General features: G+C 50.5%; 1 protein-coding gene and 1 long non-coding RNA gene across 2 annotated transcripts in view; one reads left to right on the forward strand and one right to left on the reverse strand.

Moving 5' to 3' along the window:
* LOC137846970 (uncharacterized) overlaps positions 1 to 21,197 on the reverse strand; it is a 475,040-nt gene that overhangs the window by 282,278 nt on the left and 171,565 nt on the right. The gene's annotated exons all lie outside the window — the stretch shown is intronic.
* Positions 18,567 to 19,502, forward strand: LOC137846777 (olfactory receptor 14J1-like). The gene has a single exon (XM_068664888.1). The coding sequence runs from the start codon at positions 18,567 to 18,569 to the stop codon at positions 19,500 to 19,502; it is 936 nt and encodes a 311-aa protein (XP_068520989.1).

The raw sequence follows: 21,197 nt of genomic DNA on the forward strand, positions 1-21,197 counted from the left end.
CCTGTCTGAATTTAAGAAGAGATTGAACTGTGCACGTAGTCACATGGTCTGAACTTTTGGGTAGACCTGTGCGGTTTCAAGAGTTGGACTTGATGATCCTTAAGGGTCCCTTCCAACTCAGGATATTCTATGATTCTATGATTATGATGATGCGATGACGCAGCGAGGACTCTGCGATGACACTGTGATGACTCTGTGATGACATTGTGATGACGCCGTGATGATGCTGTGATGATGATATAATGATGCTCTAATGAGGCTGTGATGACGCTGTTATGATGCTGTGTTAATGCTGTGATGATGCTGTGATGATGCTGTTATGACACTGTGATGACACTGCGAAAACGCTGTGATGATGCTGTGATGATGTTCTGATGATGCTTTGATGACGCTATGACGACACTGTGATTATGCTTTGATGATGCTCTTATGACTCTGCGATGACACTGTGATGACGCTACGATGATGTTGTGATGATGCTATGATGTTCTGATAACGCTGTGATAACGGTGTGATGATGTTCTGATGATGCTGTGATGATTCTGTGATGACACTACGATGACACTGTGATGATGCTGTGATGATTCTGTGATGACGCTGTGATGATGCTGTGATTACGCTGTGATGACTCTGTGATGATGCTTTGATAATGCTCTTATGACGCTGCGATGACGCTGTGATGACGCTGTGATGACGTTGTGACGAGGCTGTGATGATTTGGTTATTACGCTGTGATAATGCTTCGATCACGCTGTGATGATGCTGTGATTACGCTGTGATGACGCTGTGATGACCCTGTGATAAGACTGTGATGATGCTCTTATGACGCTGCGATGACGCTGCGATGATTCTATGATGACGTTATGAAGACGCTGTCATGACGCTGTCATGACACTGTGATGATGCAGTGATGATGCTATGATGATGCTATGATGATACTGTTATGACGCTGCGATGACGCTGCAATGACACTAAGATGATGCTATGATGACGCTATGATGATGTTCTGATAACGCTGTGATGACGCTGTGATGATGTTGTGATGACGCTGTGATGATGCTATATGATGATAAGATGACGCTGTGATGACGCTGCGATGATGCTGTGATGACACTTTGATGAAGCCATCATGATGCTGTTATGATTCTGTGATGACGCTGTGATGACGCCTTGATTATGCCTTTTTGATGCTGTGATGATGCTGTGATGACGCTGTGATGATGCTGTTATGAGGCTCTGATGACGCAGTTATGATGCTGTGATGACGCAGTGATGGCGATGTTATGACGCTATGATGATGCTGTGATGACTGTATGATGATGTTCTGATGACACTGTGATGACGCTGTGGTGAAGCTGTGATGACGCTGTTATGACGCTGTAATGATTCTGTGATTATGATCTTATAAAACTGCAATGAGGCTGTTATTACGCGGTGATGATGCTGTGATGATGCTGTTATGATGCTGTGATGACGCTCTTATAATGCTACGATGATGCTGTGATTACGATGTAATGATGTTCTGATGATGCTGTGATGACTCTGATGACTCTGCGATGACTGTGATGATGCTTTGATAATGCTCTTATGACGCTGCGATGACGCTATGATGATGCTGCGATGATTCTGTGATGACGCTATGAAGATGCTGTGATGACGCTGTCATGACACTGTGATAACGCTGTGATGATGCTCTGATGACGCTGTGATGACGCTGTGATGACAGTGTTATGATGCTGTGATGACGCTTTGATGATGCTGTTATGATCCTGCGATGCCACTGTGATGACGCTGCGATGACGCTCTGATGACACTGTGATGATTCTGTGATGATGCTGTGTTGATGCTCTGATGATGCTGCGATGATGCTCTTGTGATGCTATGATGATTCTGTCATAACGATATGATGACGCTGTGATTATGCTGCGATAAACTGTTATGATTCTGTGATGACGCTGTGATGATGCTGTGATGACACTATGAAGATGCTGTGATGACGCTGTGATGATTCTGTTATGATTCTGTGATGACGCTGTGATGATGGTGTTATTACGCTGTGATGACGCTGTGATGATGCTGTGATGACTCTATGGCAATGCTGTGATGACACTGTGATGATTCTGTGCTTCCGCTTTGATGACGCTGTGATGGATGATGCTCTTGTGACGCTGTGATGATGCTCTGATGACACTATGAAGATGCTGTGATGATGCTGTGACGACGCTGTGATGACGCTGTTATGATGCTGTAATGATGCTCTTGTGACGCTGTGATGATGCTCTGATGACACTATGATTATGCTGAGATGACACTGTGATGACGCTATGATGACACTATAATGATGCTGTGATGATGCTATGATGATACTGTGATGACGCTGTGATGATGCTGTGAGGACGCTGTGAGGACGCTGTGATGATGCTGTGATGACGCTGTAATGAATCTATGATGACATTTTGATGACGCTGCTATGACTCTGTAATGATGCTATGATGATATTGTGATGACGCTGTGATGATTCTGTGATGATGCTGTGTTGATGCTGTGATGACACTACGATGACACTGTGATGACGCTGTGATGATTCTGTTATGATTCTGTGATGACACTGATGACGCTGTGATGATGGTGTTACTACACTGTGATGACACTGTGATGATGCTGTGATGATGCTGTGATGACGCTCTGATGACACTTTGATGATGCTTTGGAGATGCTGTGATTATTCTGTGATGATGATGTTATGACACTGTCGTGGTTTATCCCGGCCGGCAGCTAAACACCATGCAGCCGTTCGCTCACCCTCCCCCCTCCCTCTCTGGGACGGGGGAGAGAAATGGAAAGTGAAGCCCGTGAGTTGAGATAAAGACAGTTTAATAAGACAGGAAAATTAACAATAACAATGGCAATGGCAATGGCAATGACAATGACAATGACAATGACAATAACAATAACAATAACAATAACAATAACAATAACAATACAATGGTGATAATAGTTCTACTACTAATAATATGTACAAACAAGTGATGCACAATGCAATTGCTCACCACCCGCTAACTGATGCCCAGCCTAACCCCGAGCAGTCCGGCCCCCTCCCCCCGGCTAGCCACCCCTATATATTGTTTAGCATGACGTCAGATGGTATGGAATACCCCTTTGGCTAGTTTGGGTCACCTGTCCTGGGTCTGTCCCCTCCCAGCTCCTGCTGCACCCCCAGCCTGCCCGTTGGCAGGAGAGAGTGAGAAGCTGAGACGTCCTTGGCTTGGTATAAGCACTGCTCTGTAACAATTACACATCACTGTGTTATCAGCACTCTTCTCATCCTAAGCCAAAACACAGCATTCCACCAGCTACTAGGAAGAAAATTAATTCTGTTCTAACTGAAACCAGGACACAGAGTCTGTGAGTTCCCTGATTATTTCATGAATTGTGAGGAAAATTTTTGTTACTATATTTCTCTATAAATATTTTCTACAAATTATTTGTTCTCATTTAAATTATGTTATCGTTAACCTGCTACCTGATTTTCTTATTATAATTTTTTCATTTACAGTCATCTACTCAGTCATCATACCCAGTCATCTAATTACTGAAACAAGCAGGTTATGTAGAGAAACACAATTAAAAAAAAATAAATAAAACAACACATCAGAACTACACTGTTATCAGCTGCCATCTCTTCCCATACCCTCTGGAGCTGGGGTAGCAGCCCCAGCACACAGGAGGGGCTCAGGGCCAAGAGCCCAGCTGCTACATGGAGTTTGGGTTGGTACTGCTGCTTCTCTGGAGCCATGGCCATGGCAAGCAGCAGGATGTGGTCTTGACACTGCTGCTCTCTTCTGTCTTCCAGTGTGTTCTCCTGTGCTCTTTTATTTGGACAAGCTTTCAGATCTCATGTACCTTGCTGACAGACTTGTTTTCTCTGCAGTGGCATCCCTGTGGCTGCAGGCAGCAGCAGGCACTGTGCAACCCTGGGTCACAGCTGCCTCCCTGCTAGCACCACAGTAAAAGGAGGGTCTTGCTCTGGGAAAACCCAGAAGCCTGGACACCTCTCCAAAGCTGCTGCAAAGAGGTTGCTCCCTGCTCTTCTGTTTTCTGGGGTTCTTTGTGCAGGGTTCCTCACCTGGGGCACAACAACCCCAAACAGAGCTACAGGCTGGGAGAGTAGTGGTTGGAAATCTGCCTGGCAGAGAAGGACCTGGGAGTACTGGTTGATAGTCGACTGAATATGGGCCAGCAGTATACTCAGGTGGCCAAGAAGGCCAACAGCATCGTGGCTTGCATCAGAAGCAGTGTGGCCAGCAGGTCCAGGGAAGTGATTGTCCCCCTGTACTCAGCTCAGGTACTGAGAGGAGTGTGATGTAACCACTTTACTGCTCAAGTCAGAACGAAAACTTGAAATGACTTGGAATATTAATGGGCACCACTGAGGGCTGTTACTAACAAAGCCTCCCCAGGGCCTTGTTAGGGCAGATAATTGGAGGCCATGGTTACAGACAGACAAAGCACTGTACTGAGAAAAATCTTGGTTGGTTTTAGTGAAGCTGAAGGGCCAAGGCCTGACCACGGCCACTGGGAGAGGAGACCCTGCACACCCGTGTCTGGATCAGGGCTAGTCTTGGGGTCTGTAAGATGTGGTGGGTAGTGTAATGCTACTAGAAGAATTTCATTTTGACACCTCTGCAGCGCTGCACAGTGTTGCAAGGAAGCAGAGCCAACAGTCAGCATGCCAAGCAGGTGCCTTCTGCTGGCCTAGCAGGGCCACTGCCAGATGTCAGCCCAAAAGTGCAGCTCCCAGGGAGAAGTCAAGGCTGACCTGCCACCTCCAGACACAAGTGACCTCCCAGTCCCTTTCTGTGATATGTTCCTGCTGCTGCCCTATCAAGTGCAGAGACAGAAGTGACCTCACAGTCCCTGCCACAGTCACATTGCTCCTGCTGGGGCAGGAGATGCTGAGGCAGAGCTGAGCTCATCACAGCATTCCCACCCTTCTCCTTCTTTTGGCCCACAGGGTGATCAGATAAGGGTAAGCAAGAGAGTAAAGGTAAGGGAAAGGGGCTATGGGCCGAGTTTTGGCTTGAAAGGATACTTTGAGGTCAGGCATAAGAGTAGTGGATTCCTGTCAGGGTGTGGAGTAGCATTTAGGTTTAGGGATTAATATCACTCGTTAAAATAAAGGAAAGGTTTTACATGACTGTTTGAAGTCAGTGTTACAGCAGAATCAACATTACCTGAACGTTCTAACCTCAAAGAAATCATTAATTTCTGCTGGCCAAACTCCTCTTTCCTCCTGCAAATCTCACATCTCTCCTGGCCAGTCTTCTCCTGACTTCCCCATATCAGTCATCTTCGTAGGGGCAGCTTTCTGATGGCTTTCATGATCTCAGAGTATCTGTCTCATATCTGTTGGCTACTCCTTTCTTGAGACTGATGTGGCACCTAAGTCAGGATGGAAAATATCCCAAAGGCTGTAGGTAAACCCTGCACAAAATGCCCAGCAGCTCTTTTACCACCCCAAAATTTTGTTTCCTGCCTCCAACTTTTGGACACGGAATGGCTTCTGTGCACCCAGGATATCTTTTCCCAAACCCCCATGCATCGTTCACTTTGTCCCAAGAGTCTTGGAGGCAGTGGCCCTCTCTGTGTCGAAAACTGAAAGCAGTCCTAAAGGATGACTTCAGGCAAAAGCTGACACCTCTGACATGACCACCCCTATCCAAGACCTCTTCCACTATGGGGCCTACCAGGTACTTAGAAAGAGCCGATCTCAGAAACTAAATGCACAGCAAGTGCCTTCTGCTGCCCTACCATGGACACTGGCAGATGTGAGCCTAAAGGCACAGATCCCAGCCAGGAGTCAAGGGTGACCTGTCAGCTACTTCAGAAAGAGCTCAACTCACAGGCCATTTAACAGCCATTCGCTTCCTGCTGGACTTAGTGTTTCTGAGGCACCTCTGAGCTTATAATACCACACCTACAAAACACCCCCTTTTTGGGCCAGGACCTGCCCAGGTAGAAGTGATCTGGTTATGATCCTCCAAGCTCATGACACACCTGCTGGGCTCCCAGCTTCTCTGACACTCAGGAGCCAGTTCTGTGCCAGTCCTGTGAGGTGTTTGGGCAGGAGGAACCTTGCAGGCAATGTTCCAGCCCCGTGCCTGTTGGCAGTCTCTCAGCTCCTAGCGCACAGTGGGGATCACATTTGTATCTAGAAGCCATGAGCCTGAAGCTGGCCTAGAAGGCACTCAGGGGAAGCGCCCTCTCAGCCCCAGCCCCAGCCCCAGCCCGAAGCCCAGCTGGTGGTGCTGCTCTGCAGAGCGAGGGGGCTGTGGTGCCCACTGCCCTGGGGCTGCAGAGCTCTCCTCTGCCTTCTCACACCAGACTGAGCACTTGAGCTCTAGACAGTCCACATGGGACACAGCATGGTGCTCAGAAGTATATGTTGCGGTCATCTTTCCAAGACAAGGTAGCAGTTTCTCAGAGGCCGGCAGCACAGTGGTCTGCTTGTGGGTATTGATGAGTTACTAGATATTCCTCATGTTTGGGGTTGGAATTTCTTTTTCTTTCATTTTTCTTTTCCTTTCCCGTCCTCATGTGTCTATCTCTCTGTGAGTTTTTATGTTCTTTCCCCTCTCCATCTAGATGTGCTTCCTCCTCTTCCTCTAGAGGAGGAGGAAGCAGGCAGCTCATGCATGCGTAGTTCAGGTGAGGAAGGAGGAGGCTGTCTATGGTGCCAGGAGATGGAGGTCCGTGAAGCTGCAGGAGCCCTGCTCTCTTGCCTGGGAGATCCCCAGCACACAGTGCCTGTGCCCCACAGGGCCAGCCCCACTCCCCAGGCCAGCACAAGAGGCCTGGCCCAGCCACAGAGCAGCCTGCCCCTGAGCAGGGGCCTGCACAAAGAGCTTTCCCTTTCCCCTTTCCCCATCAGTGCAGGCCCAGCAATGTGGTTCTGCTCTTCCCCAGGGTCATCCCTGCTCCCAGAGAGCCTTGTCCAGGGCAGTGTGTCCGTGCTGGCCAGGTCAGCCATTGCTGCTTCCCTCCCCATGCTCCCTTCAGGGCCCTGAGCTGGCAGTGCTGCTGTGAAAGCCAGGGGCTGTGGTGCTCTGGGACCCCCGGGGGTCTCCCCCCCCTGCCCATGATGCTCAGGGTGGGCAGCAGACCTACATCCATGGGGATCTCTGCTGCTGAGCCCCTCTCCATCTGCTCTGATGGCTCAGCAGCACAGGGCAGTGCTGGGCAGAGCCATGGGGTGTCTCTAAGGGCACAAAGGGCAGGCGAGTGCTGCACCAGACCTCACCCAGAGCACTTCAAAATGCCTGTCCTCAGTTACTCTGCAGTATTATGGACCTTCACCTCCTGGCTCTTCACCATCTCTGCTGGCATTGCAGAGCCCTCCTTTAGCCCATGGACTCCTCAGATTCCCCTTTTCCTTTAACAGACCCTTCTTTAGATACTCATACATTTTATGAGGTTCTAATTACTGCCCACTGAGCATTGTCCCTGCAGATCCCTTGACATCTCCTGGAAGTTCCAGATTCCTCTCCAGGCTGGAATCTGCCATCTGCCCCACTGCAGGGGGTGCACTTCCATGCAGATGAGTTAAAAATCAATTGTCATCTCCTTAGGCAAGTTCTGCCATAATGGAAGCTCTTAGTTCTGCCCTTGGTTCCTCAGGGACCACCCTGGGATTTTCAGCCTATGTCTCTCACTTCATGATGAACCCCCAGAAACCAAAAGAGCAGGGAGCAACCCCTTGGCTGTGTTCCTGACAGCACATTTGGAAAAGGTGTCCAGACTTCTGAACAGCCCCATTTGTTACTGTGCTGCTAGCAGGGAGGCAGCTGTGACCCAGGGCTGCACAGTGCCTGATACTACCTGCAGGGACAGGGATTCCACTGTAGAAACAACAGGACTGTTGATGAGGCATATGAGACCACAAGACTAACACAGATACAAGGGCACAAGAAAGAAATTAGGAACCAAAAAGAAAGAAGCAGTGAAAGAGCAACATCCTGCTGCTGTTCATGGCCATGGCTCCAGGGAAGCAGCAGCCCCGACCCGAAAGCAGCAGAGAGGCAGAGCCCAGCGGGCAGTGAGGGGCAGCCCCCCGAGGGCCACCTGCATGTGTCAGCTGGGCTCTTGTCCCTGAGCCCCTCCTGTGTGCTGGGGCTGCTGAGACCAGCTGCAGAGGAGATGGGAAGAGAGGGGACCTGAGTGAAATAAACTTATGACTTCCTTATTGGGTGTATCCATACAGAAAACTGCCATGTTTCCTGTAAATGAGTAACAACTAAATGATTAACAACTAGGAAGATAAGAAATACATTAGTTATATATAAGAAAAAATATCTTCTGAATATAATAATACAGACAAATATTAAGAAAAAAAAGTCTTCCTTTTTTTGAGGAAATATGGGAATTTTGATTTTATGCGTAATATTATATGTGAATATATTGAAGAATTGTGTATTCTAGCACTGTCCTCACTGAATTCCTTAGTTCCTCGTTCCTTATGCTGTAGATGAGAGGGTTCACTGCTGGAGGTACAACCGAGTAGAGAACTGCCATCACCAGGTCCAGGGTTGGGAAGGAGATGGAGGCGGGCTTCAGGTAGGAAAACATGCCAGTGCTGACCATCAGGGAGACAACAGCCATGTGTGGAAGGCACGTGGAGAATGCTTTGTGCCGGCCCTGCTCAGAGGGCATCCTCAGCACTGCCCTGAGGATGTGAATATAGGAAATAACAATGAAAATAGAACAACCAAATAACACAGAAATACTAAATACAACTACTCCAGCTCCCCTAAGGTAGACATCTGAACAGGAGAGCTTGAGGATGTGGGGGATTTCACAGAAGAACTGGTCCACAGCATTGCCTTGGCAGAGGGGCAGGGAAAATGTGCTGGCCGTGTGCAGGACAGCATTGAGAAAGCCACTGCCCCAGGCAGCTGCTGCCATCTGGGCACAAGCTCTGCTGCCCAGGAGGCTCCCGTAGTGCAGGGGCTTGCAGATGGCAACGTAGCGGTCGTAGGCCATGACAGTGAGAAGGGAATATTCTGCTCCAATGAAGAAGACTAAAAAGAAGACCTGTGCAGCACAGTCTTGATAGGAGATGGCCCTGTTGTCCCAGAGGGCATTGGCCATGGCTTTGGGCAGAGTGGTGGAGATGCAGCCCAGGTCAAGGAGGGCGAGGTTGAGCAGGAAGAAGTACATGGGGGTGTGGAGGCGGTGGTGGCAGGCTACGGCGCTGAAGATGAGGCCGTTGCCCAGGAGGGCAGCCAGGTAGATGCCCAGGAAGAGCGCGAAGTGCAGGAGCTGCAGCTCCCGCATGTCTGTGAATGCCAGCAGGAGGAACTCGCTCACAGAGCTGATGTTGGGCATTTGCTGATTTTAAACACAGCTTCCTGTTGAAGATGAGAATGCAGATCAAAGTTAGAACAGACTTAAATGAGGAAAATGTATTCCCTGTCTTAGCACACACACCAGGCAATCTTTTCTCTTTACAGGAGAACCTGTCAGAATCTCATTGTTTTCATTCTGATCTCTTTGTGAAATGCTCTGGGACTCTCAGTCTCCTGTATAATCCTGAGAACACATTACCCTCAAACTTCCTTCCTCTACAATGCAGGAATTGGAAAGCACAGAACCAAAAAAAAAGCCTTGTTCTTCAGATAAACCAAGCCTCAATCTTCTTCTGGAAATGACCCCGTATAAATGCCATTCTCTAAAGCATCTTCTACTCCTCACTGGAGGAACAGAGAGACACATCCTGACAGATGCTATCAGCCATCGGATGTGCCAGCTGTAGAAGACCCCTCTGGCAACCCCACCTGCAGTGCCCTGCTGCCAGAGCCTCACGGTGTCAAGAGCCTGCAGATGTGTCCTGCCACACGCTGCCCTCTGTTGTTGCGCTCCTCAGTGCCTCCAAGCCCTCTCTCCTTCTCTCCTCTCTGTGTGCCAGCTGCGGTCAGAGCCCCCAGCCCTGCTGCGCTGTGCAGAGGAGCTGTTCCTGGGCACAGCTGTCTCTCTGCTGCGCTTGCCAGGAGCTCCCCTTGGGCCCAAGAGCCCAGCCCAGCTCAGCAGCACAGCACTCGACCATGGCATCGCTTGCTCTGTGCCCTTGGGCTCCCTCGAGGTGTCCCCAAGGCCTCAGAGCTGACAGCTCTTGAAGGCAGCAGGGTCCCTACTGGGGTGTGCTGATTGAGGCAGACTGATGTCATCACTGTCTGCTCCTCTCTGAACATGGGAGAGACACATTTTAGAAGTGTTCTTTGTGCTATTAAAATTTGTCAATCATGCTTTAACCTGTTGGGCACCTAAACATCACAGAGTTGTTAGCTTACACCTACCATTCAAAAGCTTATTTGTTGAAATATGGACAGTGTAAAAGGACAGAAAATGAAGATATAAGAATAGCAGTAACAATAACAATACAATATAATGCAATTTATTAATATGATAATGAAATGTATTAAGCAAGTGTTGCACAATGCAATTGCTCATCAGCCACTGACTGATTCCCAACCTTCCCCTAGCCAGAGGTCCCCCTGAACCTGGCCAACCTGGACTAGGTTCTTCTGTTCAGGTCCCTTGACCTTACTTTGGTTTAGGGCAATACAAGTTTTCAGGATTAGAACTATTTTCTTCCCTTTCTCAAATACTTCTTGATCTGTGTTGCCCCATGTGATGACAACGTCAATGCATTGGAGGTGTTCAGATGCCTCCACCTGTTCCAGGGCAGTCTGGATCTGCCCATTGAAAATATTACGTCTGTTTCCAGCCCTGGGGCACCAGATTCCAGGTGGATAGGACAAGCCTCCTGTGGTGTAAATGCCTGAAGTAACTAGGAAAATAAAACTAACATTCACACTTTTAAGGAAAAGGTACAGCTTTGAAGAGGCTTTCAGGGTAGGGCATAACTGCATTACCTGAGCGTTCCCTAGGCTCCCAACCTTAGATGCTATCACGCTGGGGAAACTTGGTGTGCTAGCCCTAAGGAACAGCACGGAGCGTGGAGTGGAGTGGAGACACCACGGCTAGGCTCTGTAATCAGGTGGGGCCTCGATTGTTCTTGTGCACAAAGCTGCACTTTTTGCCACCCTGAACCAAAGACCTGTCATGTTTTGACAAATGCTGTACCCTAGTGTACTTTTTGCTCATTATAATATCGTTATAATACCAAAACACACCTCCATCCCAAAAGCTACCCGCCTCCAAGGTGCGACCACCCCTCACTGAGCATGTGCTCTGAATTTCTCAGAGCCTATTACTTTAAACGGCGACGGGAAAACTTTACACCAATCATAACTAAGATATGCTTGACTAGAGCCACTCAAGTTCCACCTAAAAGATAGAAAATAATATAAATTGGCCCAAGAGAGAGGGGATATCGGGGAAGATACCACCGTCAGGGGAGATACCATCCTGAGGAAATACAAAATCCTTAGGACCTCCTGACTCCTGGGATCAGTCGACGGGCTGAGCCTCTCTTCCCCCTCATTGGGACGCCTTTGGGTGAGATCTGAATACTTGCTTATAAATCTCTATAGAGTCTTTAATCCTTTTAACGCGTTTATTTCTAGGCTGTGCACCTGTAACATCTGTAACACCTGTAAAACCTATAACATCTGTAACACCTACAACACCCGTGTATTTCATGCATACTAGCTTGCTTTTGCAGACAGTCACTATCGCCGGCAATCCAAAAGAACCTGATTATTTGTTGCTGTAATAAACCATACTTGATTGCATTGTGATAGCTCTCACTAAGTGCAACTAGGGTGAGGGTGGTTATCCGTGATAGTTCAGTGTTCTGAATCCAACCAGACCCCCAGACGGTTAATGCATTGTTGGTGAATGTCTGAACGGACCCCCAGACAGTTAATGCGTTTTTGGTGAATGACTGGACCACTAGACGGTTAATGTGTTTTTGGTGATTGTCCGACTGGTTCAGTACTCTGAATCTGACCGGGCCTGTAACGGTTAATCAGCTACAACCCTTAATGCGACAATCAACTGACACCTGGTATTCCGTGAAACACAAAGACGGGGTTTGATCACAGACATTCTTTGGGTGACCTCTGGCATCACAGCACTACCCTTTGAGGGACATTTCTTCCTCATTGTGGCCAGTGCCAACCTTCCACATTGCATTTTGTGGCAGCTTATTCTCTCCTGCTCTTTCCTACTAGCACAGACAGCTCCATCAGGGTGGAAACCACTCCTGAAGTAGACATTCCAACCCAGCAGGCTCCTTGCGGCCTGGCAGCCAACCAGGCACAAGTCACCTCAGCAGCATCTCCCAAGCCATGGGCCTGCTGCTGGCCTTGCAGCTTCTTGGCTACACACAGCCAAGCCTTGTACCTGCTGCTGCCCAGTCATGGACTCAAGCAGAAGAGACAGGACAACCCATCTGGGGGCCTTCTGTCTGCCTGGGTGCTCCTGGGTCTGGAGGCAGAGGGGATCCCCCAGTCAGCATGCCAAGCAGGTGCCTTCTGCTGGCCTAGCAGGGCCACTGCCAGATGTCAGCCCAAAAGTGCAGATCCCAGGGAGAAGTCAAGACTGACCTGCCAGCTACAGACAGAAGTGACCTCACAGTCCCTTTCCGTGACACTTTTGCTCTTGCTGCCCTATCCACTGCAGAGACAGAAGTGACCTCACAGTCACTGCCACAGTCACATTCCTGCTGCTGGGGAAGGAGATCCTGAGGCAGAGCTGAGCTTATCAGAGTATTCCCCCCCATCTCCTCCTTGTGGCCCACAAGCTGATCAGATCCATGGCTCTTCACATCCATCTTTGAATGCCATGTGACTTCAGAGATGTCTCACAATTTCTGCCTTGCCCTAAGGGGCCAAGTGCCCAAAGTTACGGGTTAGGAGAGGGGTTGAAGGTGAGGAGGTTAATGCACAGGAACAGGGGCTTTGGGTGTTAGATGTTCATGTATGGGATGAGGGGCTACGGCTCACCTTTCTGAGTTAGAGATGAAGGAAAATTTAGTGGAAGACTTTGGTGCTCTGTTTAAGGTGTGACATCTGGGGTTAGGGTTATTTGCAAGTTTTGTGGTCTAGGGTTTTGTTTAGGTCTGTTAAGAAGTTGTCTAGGGCTACACAGAGCATTTCAATGCTAGGATTAAGGGCAGGGGTCAAGGTAAGCAAGAGAATAAGAATAAGGGAAAGAGGCTATGGACTGAGTTTTGGCTTCAATGGATACTTTGAGATCTGGCGTTAGAGTAGTGGATTCCTGTCAGGGTGTGGAGAAGCATTTAGGTTTAGGGATTAAGTTTACAGGTTGAGACATGGGTAGGGCCTCACATGAATTTTTGAAGTTAGTGTTAGAGCAGCATTAACATTACCTGAACACTTTTACATCTTCAAAATCATTAATTTCTGCTGCCCTAGCTCCTCTTCCCTCCCCTAAATCTCACATCGCTCCTAGCCAGGGTTCAGCTGACCTCCCCATAGCAGTAATCTTGTTGGGATCAGCTTTCTGATGATTTTCATGACCTCAGTTTATCTGCTTCACCTCTGTTGGCTACACCATTCCTAAAACAGAAGCTGCACCTAAGGCAAAATGGAAGAGCACACAAACATGTCTAGGAGCACCTTGCACAACATGCCCAGCAGCTCTGCACCACCACAAAAGTGAGCTTCTTGTTCTTAAGTTTTGGTTCCAGAATGGCGCCTATGGATTCATGGTAACTTTTCCCTGGCCCTCATGCATGCTTCAGTTTCCTCCAGGGATCCTGGGGGCAGTGCCTGCCTCCGTGTAGAAAGGTGAAAGCAGTCATGGAGGATGACTTTAGGCAAAAGTTGAAATTGCCAACATGACAACCAGAGGTGCTGCTCTGCAGAACGAGGGGGCTGTGGTGCCTGGGGGCACTCTGCAGGGCCGAGGTGGGCAGGCTGGGAGGCAGACCCAGCTCATGGTGTTACTGCCATTGCCCCAGGACAACAAGGAATCACTCACCAGTCTCCTTTGCTGGGGCTGCTGCATGCCCTGGGGCTGCAGAACTCTCCTCTGCCTGCTCACAGCAGACTGAGCCCTTGAGCTCTGGTCAGCACACCTTGGACAGGCTCACGCTGTGCAGGTTCCATTCACTGCTGTCTCCTGGGCTCACACAGTCCCAGGAAAGTCCAGTGAGCGATCTGTTTCAGCCCTGGGGCAATGGCAGTGACATTTCCTTGTTTCTCACAGCCTTCATACAAGTCTTTCTCCTGTCCCTCCCCACTGCCCAGCACTGCTTCTCAGATGGCACTCAGTGACCCTTCAGAAGGACATTTGGGCTTCCTCAATTGTCCTGGTGCTTATTAGCACTTTCCTGGCTACTCCAAGAGCTCAGAGGGAGCCTTCTTGTCCATCAGGGGCCCTGTACTGGCTCTGGCTGGGACGGAGTTACTCTCTGCAGAGCAGGCCCTGTGGTGCTGTGTATTTCATATGTGACCAGAGCTGTGTTGGTTACCCACAGCTGTGGTCACTGTTCCTGAGCAGTACTTGCACAGCATCGAGGCTTTCTCTGCTTCTCACTCTGCCCCACCAGGGAGTCAGCTGTGGGTGAGCAAGAGGCTGGGAGGGGAACTTGCAGTGACAGCTAACCTAGCCTGACTAAAGGCATGGGTCCATGGCATATGAGAGGGTGCTGAGCAATAGGGCGTGGGGTATGATTTCCAATGTATCAGGTTCTCAAATGCTGGCTGCACAGCAGTCTGCTGGTGAGGGATGTTGAGTTATTGCCTTTTCACCCATTATTGGGTCTTTATTGTGTTTTTCTCCATAGAAAAACAGATTTGAGGAAAATAAAACACTTAATAGGTAGAAAGCTAGGAATAACAATATTAAAATGAAAATAAAATCAGGAGATTGAGACAAACATTAGCAAAGGAAGGTCCCACAACTTTCCCAAATAAGCTGAGTGTCCTGTTAGAATCATAGACATGCTATTGATGCTGAAAAAGCATGTATCCAAAGAGTTTCCCCAATGCATCCTTGATCTCCTGGTTCTTCACGCTGTAGATGAGGGGGTTCACTGGTGGAGGAACAGCTGAGTACAAAACTGCCACGACAAGATCCCTGGGGGAGGTGGAGATGGAGGGAGGCTTCAGGTAGGCAAACAGGACAGTGCTGACCATCAGGGAGACCACGGTCACATGAGGAAGCACGTGGAAAAGGTATTGTGCAGGCCCTGCTCAGAGGGCATCCTCAGCACTGCCCTGAAGATCTGCACATAGGATAACACAATGAAAACAAGACAAATAAAGGTCAAGCAGGAAGTAAATACAAGAAGCCCAGCTTCCCTGAGGTAGGCATCTGAGCAGGAGAGGTTGAGGATCTGAGGGACCTCAGAGAAGAACTGGTCCACTACATTGCCTTGGCAGAGGGGCAGGGAAAATGTGTTGGCCATGTGCAGGACAGCAGTGAGAAAGGTATATGCCCAAACAGCTGCTGCCATCTTGGCACAAGCTCTGCTGCCCAGGAGGCTTCCGTAGTGCAGGGGCTTGCAGATGGCAATGTAGTAGTCGTAGGCCATGACAGTAAAGATGCACTATTCTGCTGTGATAAATAAGAGGAAGAGGAAGAGGAAGAGGAAGAGGAAGAGGAAGAGGAAGAGGAAGAGGAAGAGGAAGAGGAAGAGGAAGAGGAAGAGGAAGAGGAAGAGGAAGAGGAAGAGGAAGAGGAAGAGGAAGAGGAAGAGGAAGAGAGGAAGAGGAAGAGGAAGAGGAAGGGAAAGGGAAAGGGAAAGGGAAAGGGAAAGGGAAAGGGAAAGGGAAAGGGAAAGGGAAAGGGAAAGGGAAAGGGAAAGGGAAAGGGAAAGGGAAAGGGAAAGGGAAAGGGAAAGGGAAAGGGAAAGGGAAAGACCTGTGCAGCACATGCTTCATAGGAGATGGCCCTGGTGTCCCAGAGGGCATTGGCCATGGCTTTGGGGAGAGTGGTGGAGATGCAGCCCAGGTCAAGGAGGGCGAGGTTGAGCAGGAAGAAGTACATGGGGGTGTGGAGGCGGTGGTGGCAGGCTACGGCGCTGAGGATGAGGCCGTTGCCCAGGAGGGCAGCCAGGTAGATGCCCAGGAAGAGCGCGAAGTGCAGGAGCTGCAGCTCGTGCGTGTCTGCGAATGCCAGCAGGAGGAATTTAGTGGTTGAGCTTCTGTTGGACATCTGTTATTTCTGTGATGTGGTCCTGCACAAAGATAAAGAATAGTAATAATGTATACCAGACTTATCAGAGCTGTATATCCCTATACAAACCTCTTGACATTTACAAGGAGAAGAGCCCAGTCCTGCACCAGAGGAAGAGGAACCCCACACATCAAGGCAGACTGGGACCTTGCTGAGTGAGCAGTGCCCAGGAGGAGGAGGGCCTGGGCACCAGAAGGGATGCCATACGAGCAGTGGTGTCTGCTCACCAGGAGCCAGGCCAGCTTCCTACAGAGTTGCCTTACAAAGAGTATGGCCACCAAGAAAAATCTGAGTTATCGTACTCAGCTGAAATTCAGTGTGACACCACCCGCACAAGGGTGTCCCAGTGAGTAGCTCCACTTTTAGAAGATCTGCAGGAGAGTGCCCAGAGAGGTTCTGCCAAGATAGCGTTCAATGCCTAAAGCACCTGCCCTGTGTACAGGCTGAGACACCTCAGTTTCTCTGGCCCAGTTGCGTAGAGACCCCAAGTAGAGCAAGAGGAGCCTGAGACTGCCTGATGGATGGTTTTGGAGCTACTGTAGTTTTCCTCTCTAGGGGAAAATGGCATGAGACAGAAATAATGCCACCAAGTTGACTTCAGGATGTTGAGACTGGACATGAAGAGAAAGAAATCCCCACCTCCTACTGCTCAGGAAGAGCCCTGAGCAAGGTGGGAAGGGAAAGGATCTCCTTTGCCAGGGGCTGGAGGTCAAGGCCTGCCCTTGTGCTTGGTGAAACACATCCAGTTTGTCTACACCTCAGTGTCACCTTCACATTGCCTTTGTCTCCTTGTCCTCACTGCCTCCAGGGTTCTGATCTAACGAGCTCCAAGGGAGGCTGTGTCAGTGCTGGCCCTCAGGGGGACACTGCAGGAAACTTGCCTCTGACTTGCACTTCTGGAGAGATGTCTTCAATTGTCTCGGAGTGCCTGAGGTTCATGGGCTCATCAGCCAAGCCCCCAGAGGGGTGATTGCAGTGCCTTGGGCTGGTGCTGTGCTGCTGAGCTGGGCCGGGCTCGTGGGACAGAGAGAGCTCGTGGCAAGAGGGCCCTGGTGCAGAGAGACAGCTGTGCCCAGGAGCAGCTCCTCTGCACAGTGCAGCAGGGATGGAGGCTCTGACTGCAGCTGGCACAGGGAGCAGAGAAAAGGAGATAAGGAGAGAGGGGCTAAAGGCAGTTGGCAGTGGGAGGATGCTGAGAGCTGCCTGCAGGAGAAACCTGCACAGCCCTTGACAAGGTAAGTGTCTGGCTGCAGGGCCATGCAGCTGCAGATCCTGAAGGGGTCTTCTCCTTCTGGGTCTTGTTTCTGGGAGGGCAGTGGGCAATGCAGTAGGCTTCTAGAGTCCTTCTGGATTGCCCTGCGAGGGGAGGAAGTCTGGCAGAAGCCCCTTGGAGTGCCCTAAGGCAGGTGCCCCCGGTCAGCCCAGAACACCCTGCCCTGGCTGGCCATGCCAGGCTCTCTGTCAGCTGCCCCGTAGCTCCTGCAGCCATGGAGGTGCCCCTTGGCAGGGCCCTGTTGGTGGCAGGGTGCTGCAGGGCAGCGCTGAGCACAGCCGCGTGAGATGGGTTCTGTGGGCACGGGCACGGGGAAAGAAGAGGTGGGTAAAGAGCAGCAGCTCCTGGCAGGGACAGCCGCAGGCAGCAGAGAGAAGGGCAGGAGGCCAGAAGGAGCTGTTGCCAGAAACGCTGTAGCAGGGGAGATTCAGACATCTCGCGGCCATGCCCTGCAGTGCAGACGCCTTCCCCTGGAGCAGCCCCTACCTGGCCTCCTCTCCCCCTGCAGCCCATGGGCTGTGGGGCAGGCATGGCCATCACCGCAGGCAGAGCCCAGACAAGAAGCTCCCAAGCTCCTTCTGGCTGAGACCTTCACCTGGAGACAAGTTGAACATTCTGTCCCGCTGCACTTGGACTGGAGCTTCTCTGCTCTCAGCTGTCTCCAGATTCTTCTCAGGGAAACACCTGAGAGGGATCATCCTGCAGCTCACAGAGGGGTGACACAGGGCAGCTGAGAGCAGGACTGATGGACAATGCTGCTCTGCTTGATCTTCACCAAGGGACAGTCCTGTTGCCTCCTGACACCCAAATGGTTTCACTATGAATGTACATGAACTGTCAGAGCATTCAACCGTCTCATACATCTCCTAAGCAGTATCAGGGCAACTCTGAAAAAAAAATAAAATAAATAATAAAGAAAAGCAAAATATCTGCAGCTCTGCTCATCATTCAGATGAGCTGTTTGGAAGAGCACTGCAAAGCTCATGAGTTTGAACTTGAACAGTAGACTGAAATTGGGTTTCCCTCATTTCCTGTTTCATTTCCAGTTTTCCTCAGATAATTCTGTTTTAACTTTTTTTCTGTCTCCTCCTCGTCAACAGACAACTGGGTCCAATGTCAGCAAATGCCCAACATCAGCTCTGTGAACGAGTTCCTCCTGCAGGCATTCACAGACACGCGCGAGCTGCAGCTCCTGCACTTCGCGCTCTTCCTGGGCATCTACCTGGCTGCCCTCCTGGGCAACGGCCTCATCCTCAGCGCCGTAGCCTGTGACCACCGCCTCCACACCCCCATGTACTTCTTCCTCCTCAACCTCGCCATCCTTGATCTGGGATCCATCTCTACTACTGTCCCCAAAGCCATGGCCAATGCCCTCTGGTACAATAGGGCCATCTCCTATCAAGGCTGTGCTGCTCAAGTCTTCTTTTTTGTATTCTTCTTTGGTTCGGAGTTTTATCTCCTCACCGTCATGGCCTACGACCGCTATGTTGCCATCTGCAAGCCCCTGCACTACGGGAGCCTCCTGGGCAGCAGAGCTTGTGCCCAGATGGCAGCAGCTGCCTGGGGCAGTGGCATTCTTGATGCTGTCCTGCACATGGCCAGTACATTTTCCCTGCCCCTCTGCCAAGGCAATGCTGTGGACCAGTTCTTCTGTGAAATCCCTCAGATCCTCAAGCTCTCCTGTTCAGATGCCTACCTCAGGGAAGCTGGGGCACTTGTGTTTAGTGTATTTTTAGGCTGTGCTTGTTTTGTTTTCATTGTGTTGTCCTATGTGCAGATCTTCAGGACAGTGCTGAGGATGCCCTCTGAGCAGGGCCGGCACAAAGCCTTTTCCACGTGTCTCCCTCACTTGGCTGTCATCTCCCTTTTTGTCAACACTGCCGTGTTTACCTACCTTAAGCCCTCCTCGATCTCTTCCCCATCCCTGGACCTGGTGGTGTCATTTCTGTACTTGGTGGTGCCTCCAGCAGTGAATCCCATCATCTACAGCATGAGGAACCAGGAACTGAAAAATGCACTCAGGAAATTACTTTCATACATACTTCTTAAGCATCAATAATATGCTCCCCATCCTAACAGTACTGAGAAAATTTCTCACAAAATGTTTTCTAAAATTGTTTATTCTTATTTTTTTAAAATGCATGATATTATTTTAAATTAAGGGAATTTCTTCTTATCCTTCTACATGTTGATTTTTATTTTGACCCAGTCATCTACGGTACGTTAAGAACCAATCTTCCTGTGTAGATAAAGACAATAAGCCATGAGGTATTCACAGCTCTCAGATCCCATCTCATTCTCCCAACAGGGAAGGGGCTCAGGGACAAAAGCACTGGTGTCAAATTTAGGAACAGCTCTCATGGCACTTGGTGCTGCCCAACGCTACTCAGTGGGGCAATCTGGAGCTTTATGGACCGGAATCTGGAGCTGCTATGTGCCTGGGCCAGACCTCTTGTGCTGGACTGGGGAGCAGGGCTGGCCCTGCGGGAAACAGACACTGTGCTGGGGATCTCCCAGGCAAGAGAGCAGGGCTACGGCAGCTTCACGGACCTCCATCTCCTGAGCTGTGGCTGGCCCCAGCGTGGGGGCGGCTGGGGAGGCCCAGAGCCACCTTTGTACCAGCTTGTGAGGGGCTGGGGCTGTGGTGGCCATGCCCAGAGCCCTGCAGCAGCCTGCGGTGGGCACTGGCCTGGGGCCAGCCCAGCCTGTGCTGCTGGGCTGGGCTGGGCTGTGCTGGGCAGAGGGCAGGGAGCTGGGGAGAGGTGGGCAGGAGCTGGGCTGGGCTGGGCAGTGCCCGGCAGAGGGCAACAGCAACATCAGGGAGCGGTGATAGCATGCAGGGTAGGGCTCCCAGCAGGGCTTGGTGCTGCAGAGCCAGGGCTGCATGAAGGGAGCCCAGAGCTGAAGGGGCAGGGGAGAGGAGGCTGCTCTGGGCCCTTGCTGGCCTGGGCAGAGCAGGAAGGGGGCCCAGGGCATTCGTCCCCTCCCCGCAGTCTGCCAGGACCTGCAGGGACGTCAGGAAGAGCCCAGGGCCGGGCTCTGCCCCTTGGCCACGAGCCCTGCCTGGCCTCCTCCTGCCACGCTGTGTGAGCTAGCTGCAGCAGAGGGGACCCCCAGCCAGCCCCTGCATGGGGCTCTGCCACCCGCCTTGCCCCGGCCTTCTCCAGCGCCCTCCTTGCTGCTCTCTGATGCATGCCAGCACCTCCCCATGCGTGCCAGCCAGAACATCTGCTGAGGGCCAGTGTGGCTGCTGCAGGTGCAGGGAGCTCTGATGGACTTCTGTATCCTTTTCCAACATGTCTGAAGTGCCACTTTTCTCAGGAATAGAGTAACTGTGACTTAAAATAGTCATATGAGGCTAATCCCTGGCTTCAACCTGTAAACTTAATTCCTACACCTAAATGCTACTCAGCACCCTGACAGGAATCCACTACTCTAATGACTGACCTCAAAGTATCCCTCCAAGACAAAACTCAGCCCATAGCCATTTGCCCTAGCTCTTACTCTCTTAATCACTCTGATCTCAGCCCTTAATACTAGCAATAAAAATGGCCTCTTTAACACTAGAGAACTGCTTAAGAAACCTAAACAAAACCCTAAGTCCAAATGAATTTGAGGGGCCATGGATCTGATCAGCTTGTGGGCCACAAGGAGGAAAAGGGTGAGAATGCTCTGATGAGCTCAGCTCTGCCTCAGCATCTCCTGCACCAGCAGGAGGAATGTGACTGTGGCAGTGACAGTGAGGTCACTTCTG

The sequence above is a fragment of the Anas acuta genome, chromosome W, assembly GCF_963932015.1.
Source record: "Anas acuta chromosome W, bAnaAcu1.1, whole genome shotgun sequence".
Lineage (NCBI taxonomy): Eukaryota > Metazoa > Chordata > Aves > Anseriformes > Anatidae > Anas > Anas acuta.

What these genes read in the sequence shown, in the direction of transcription:
- LOC137846777 (XM_068664888.1), top strand. Translation starts at nt 18,567, where the DNA reads ATGCCCAACATCAGCTCTGTGAACGAGTTCCTCCTGCAGGCATTCACA.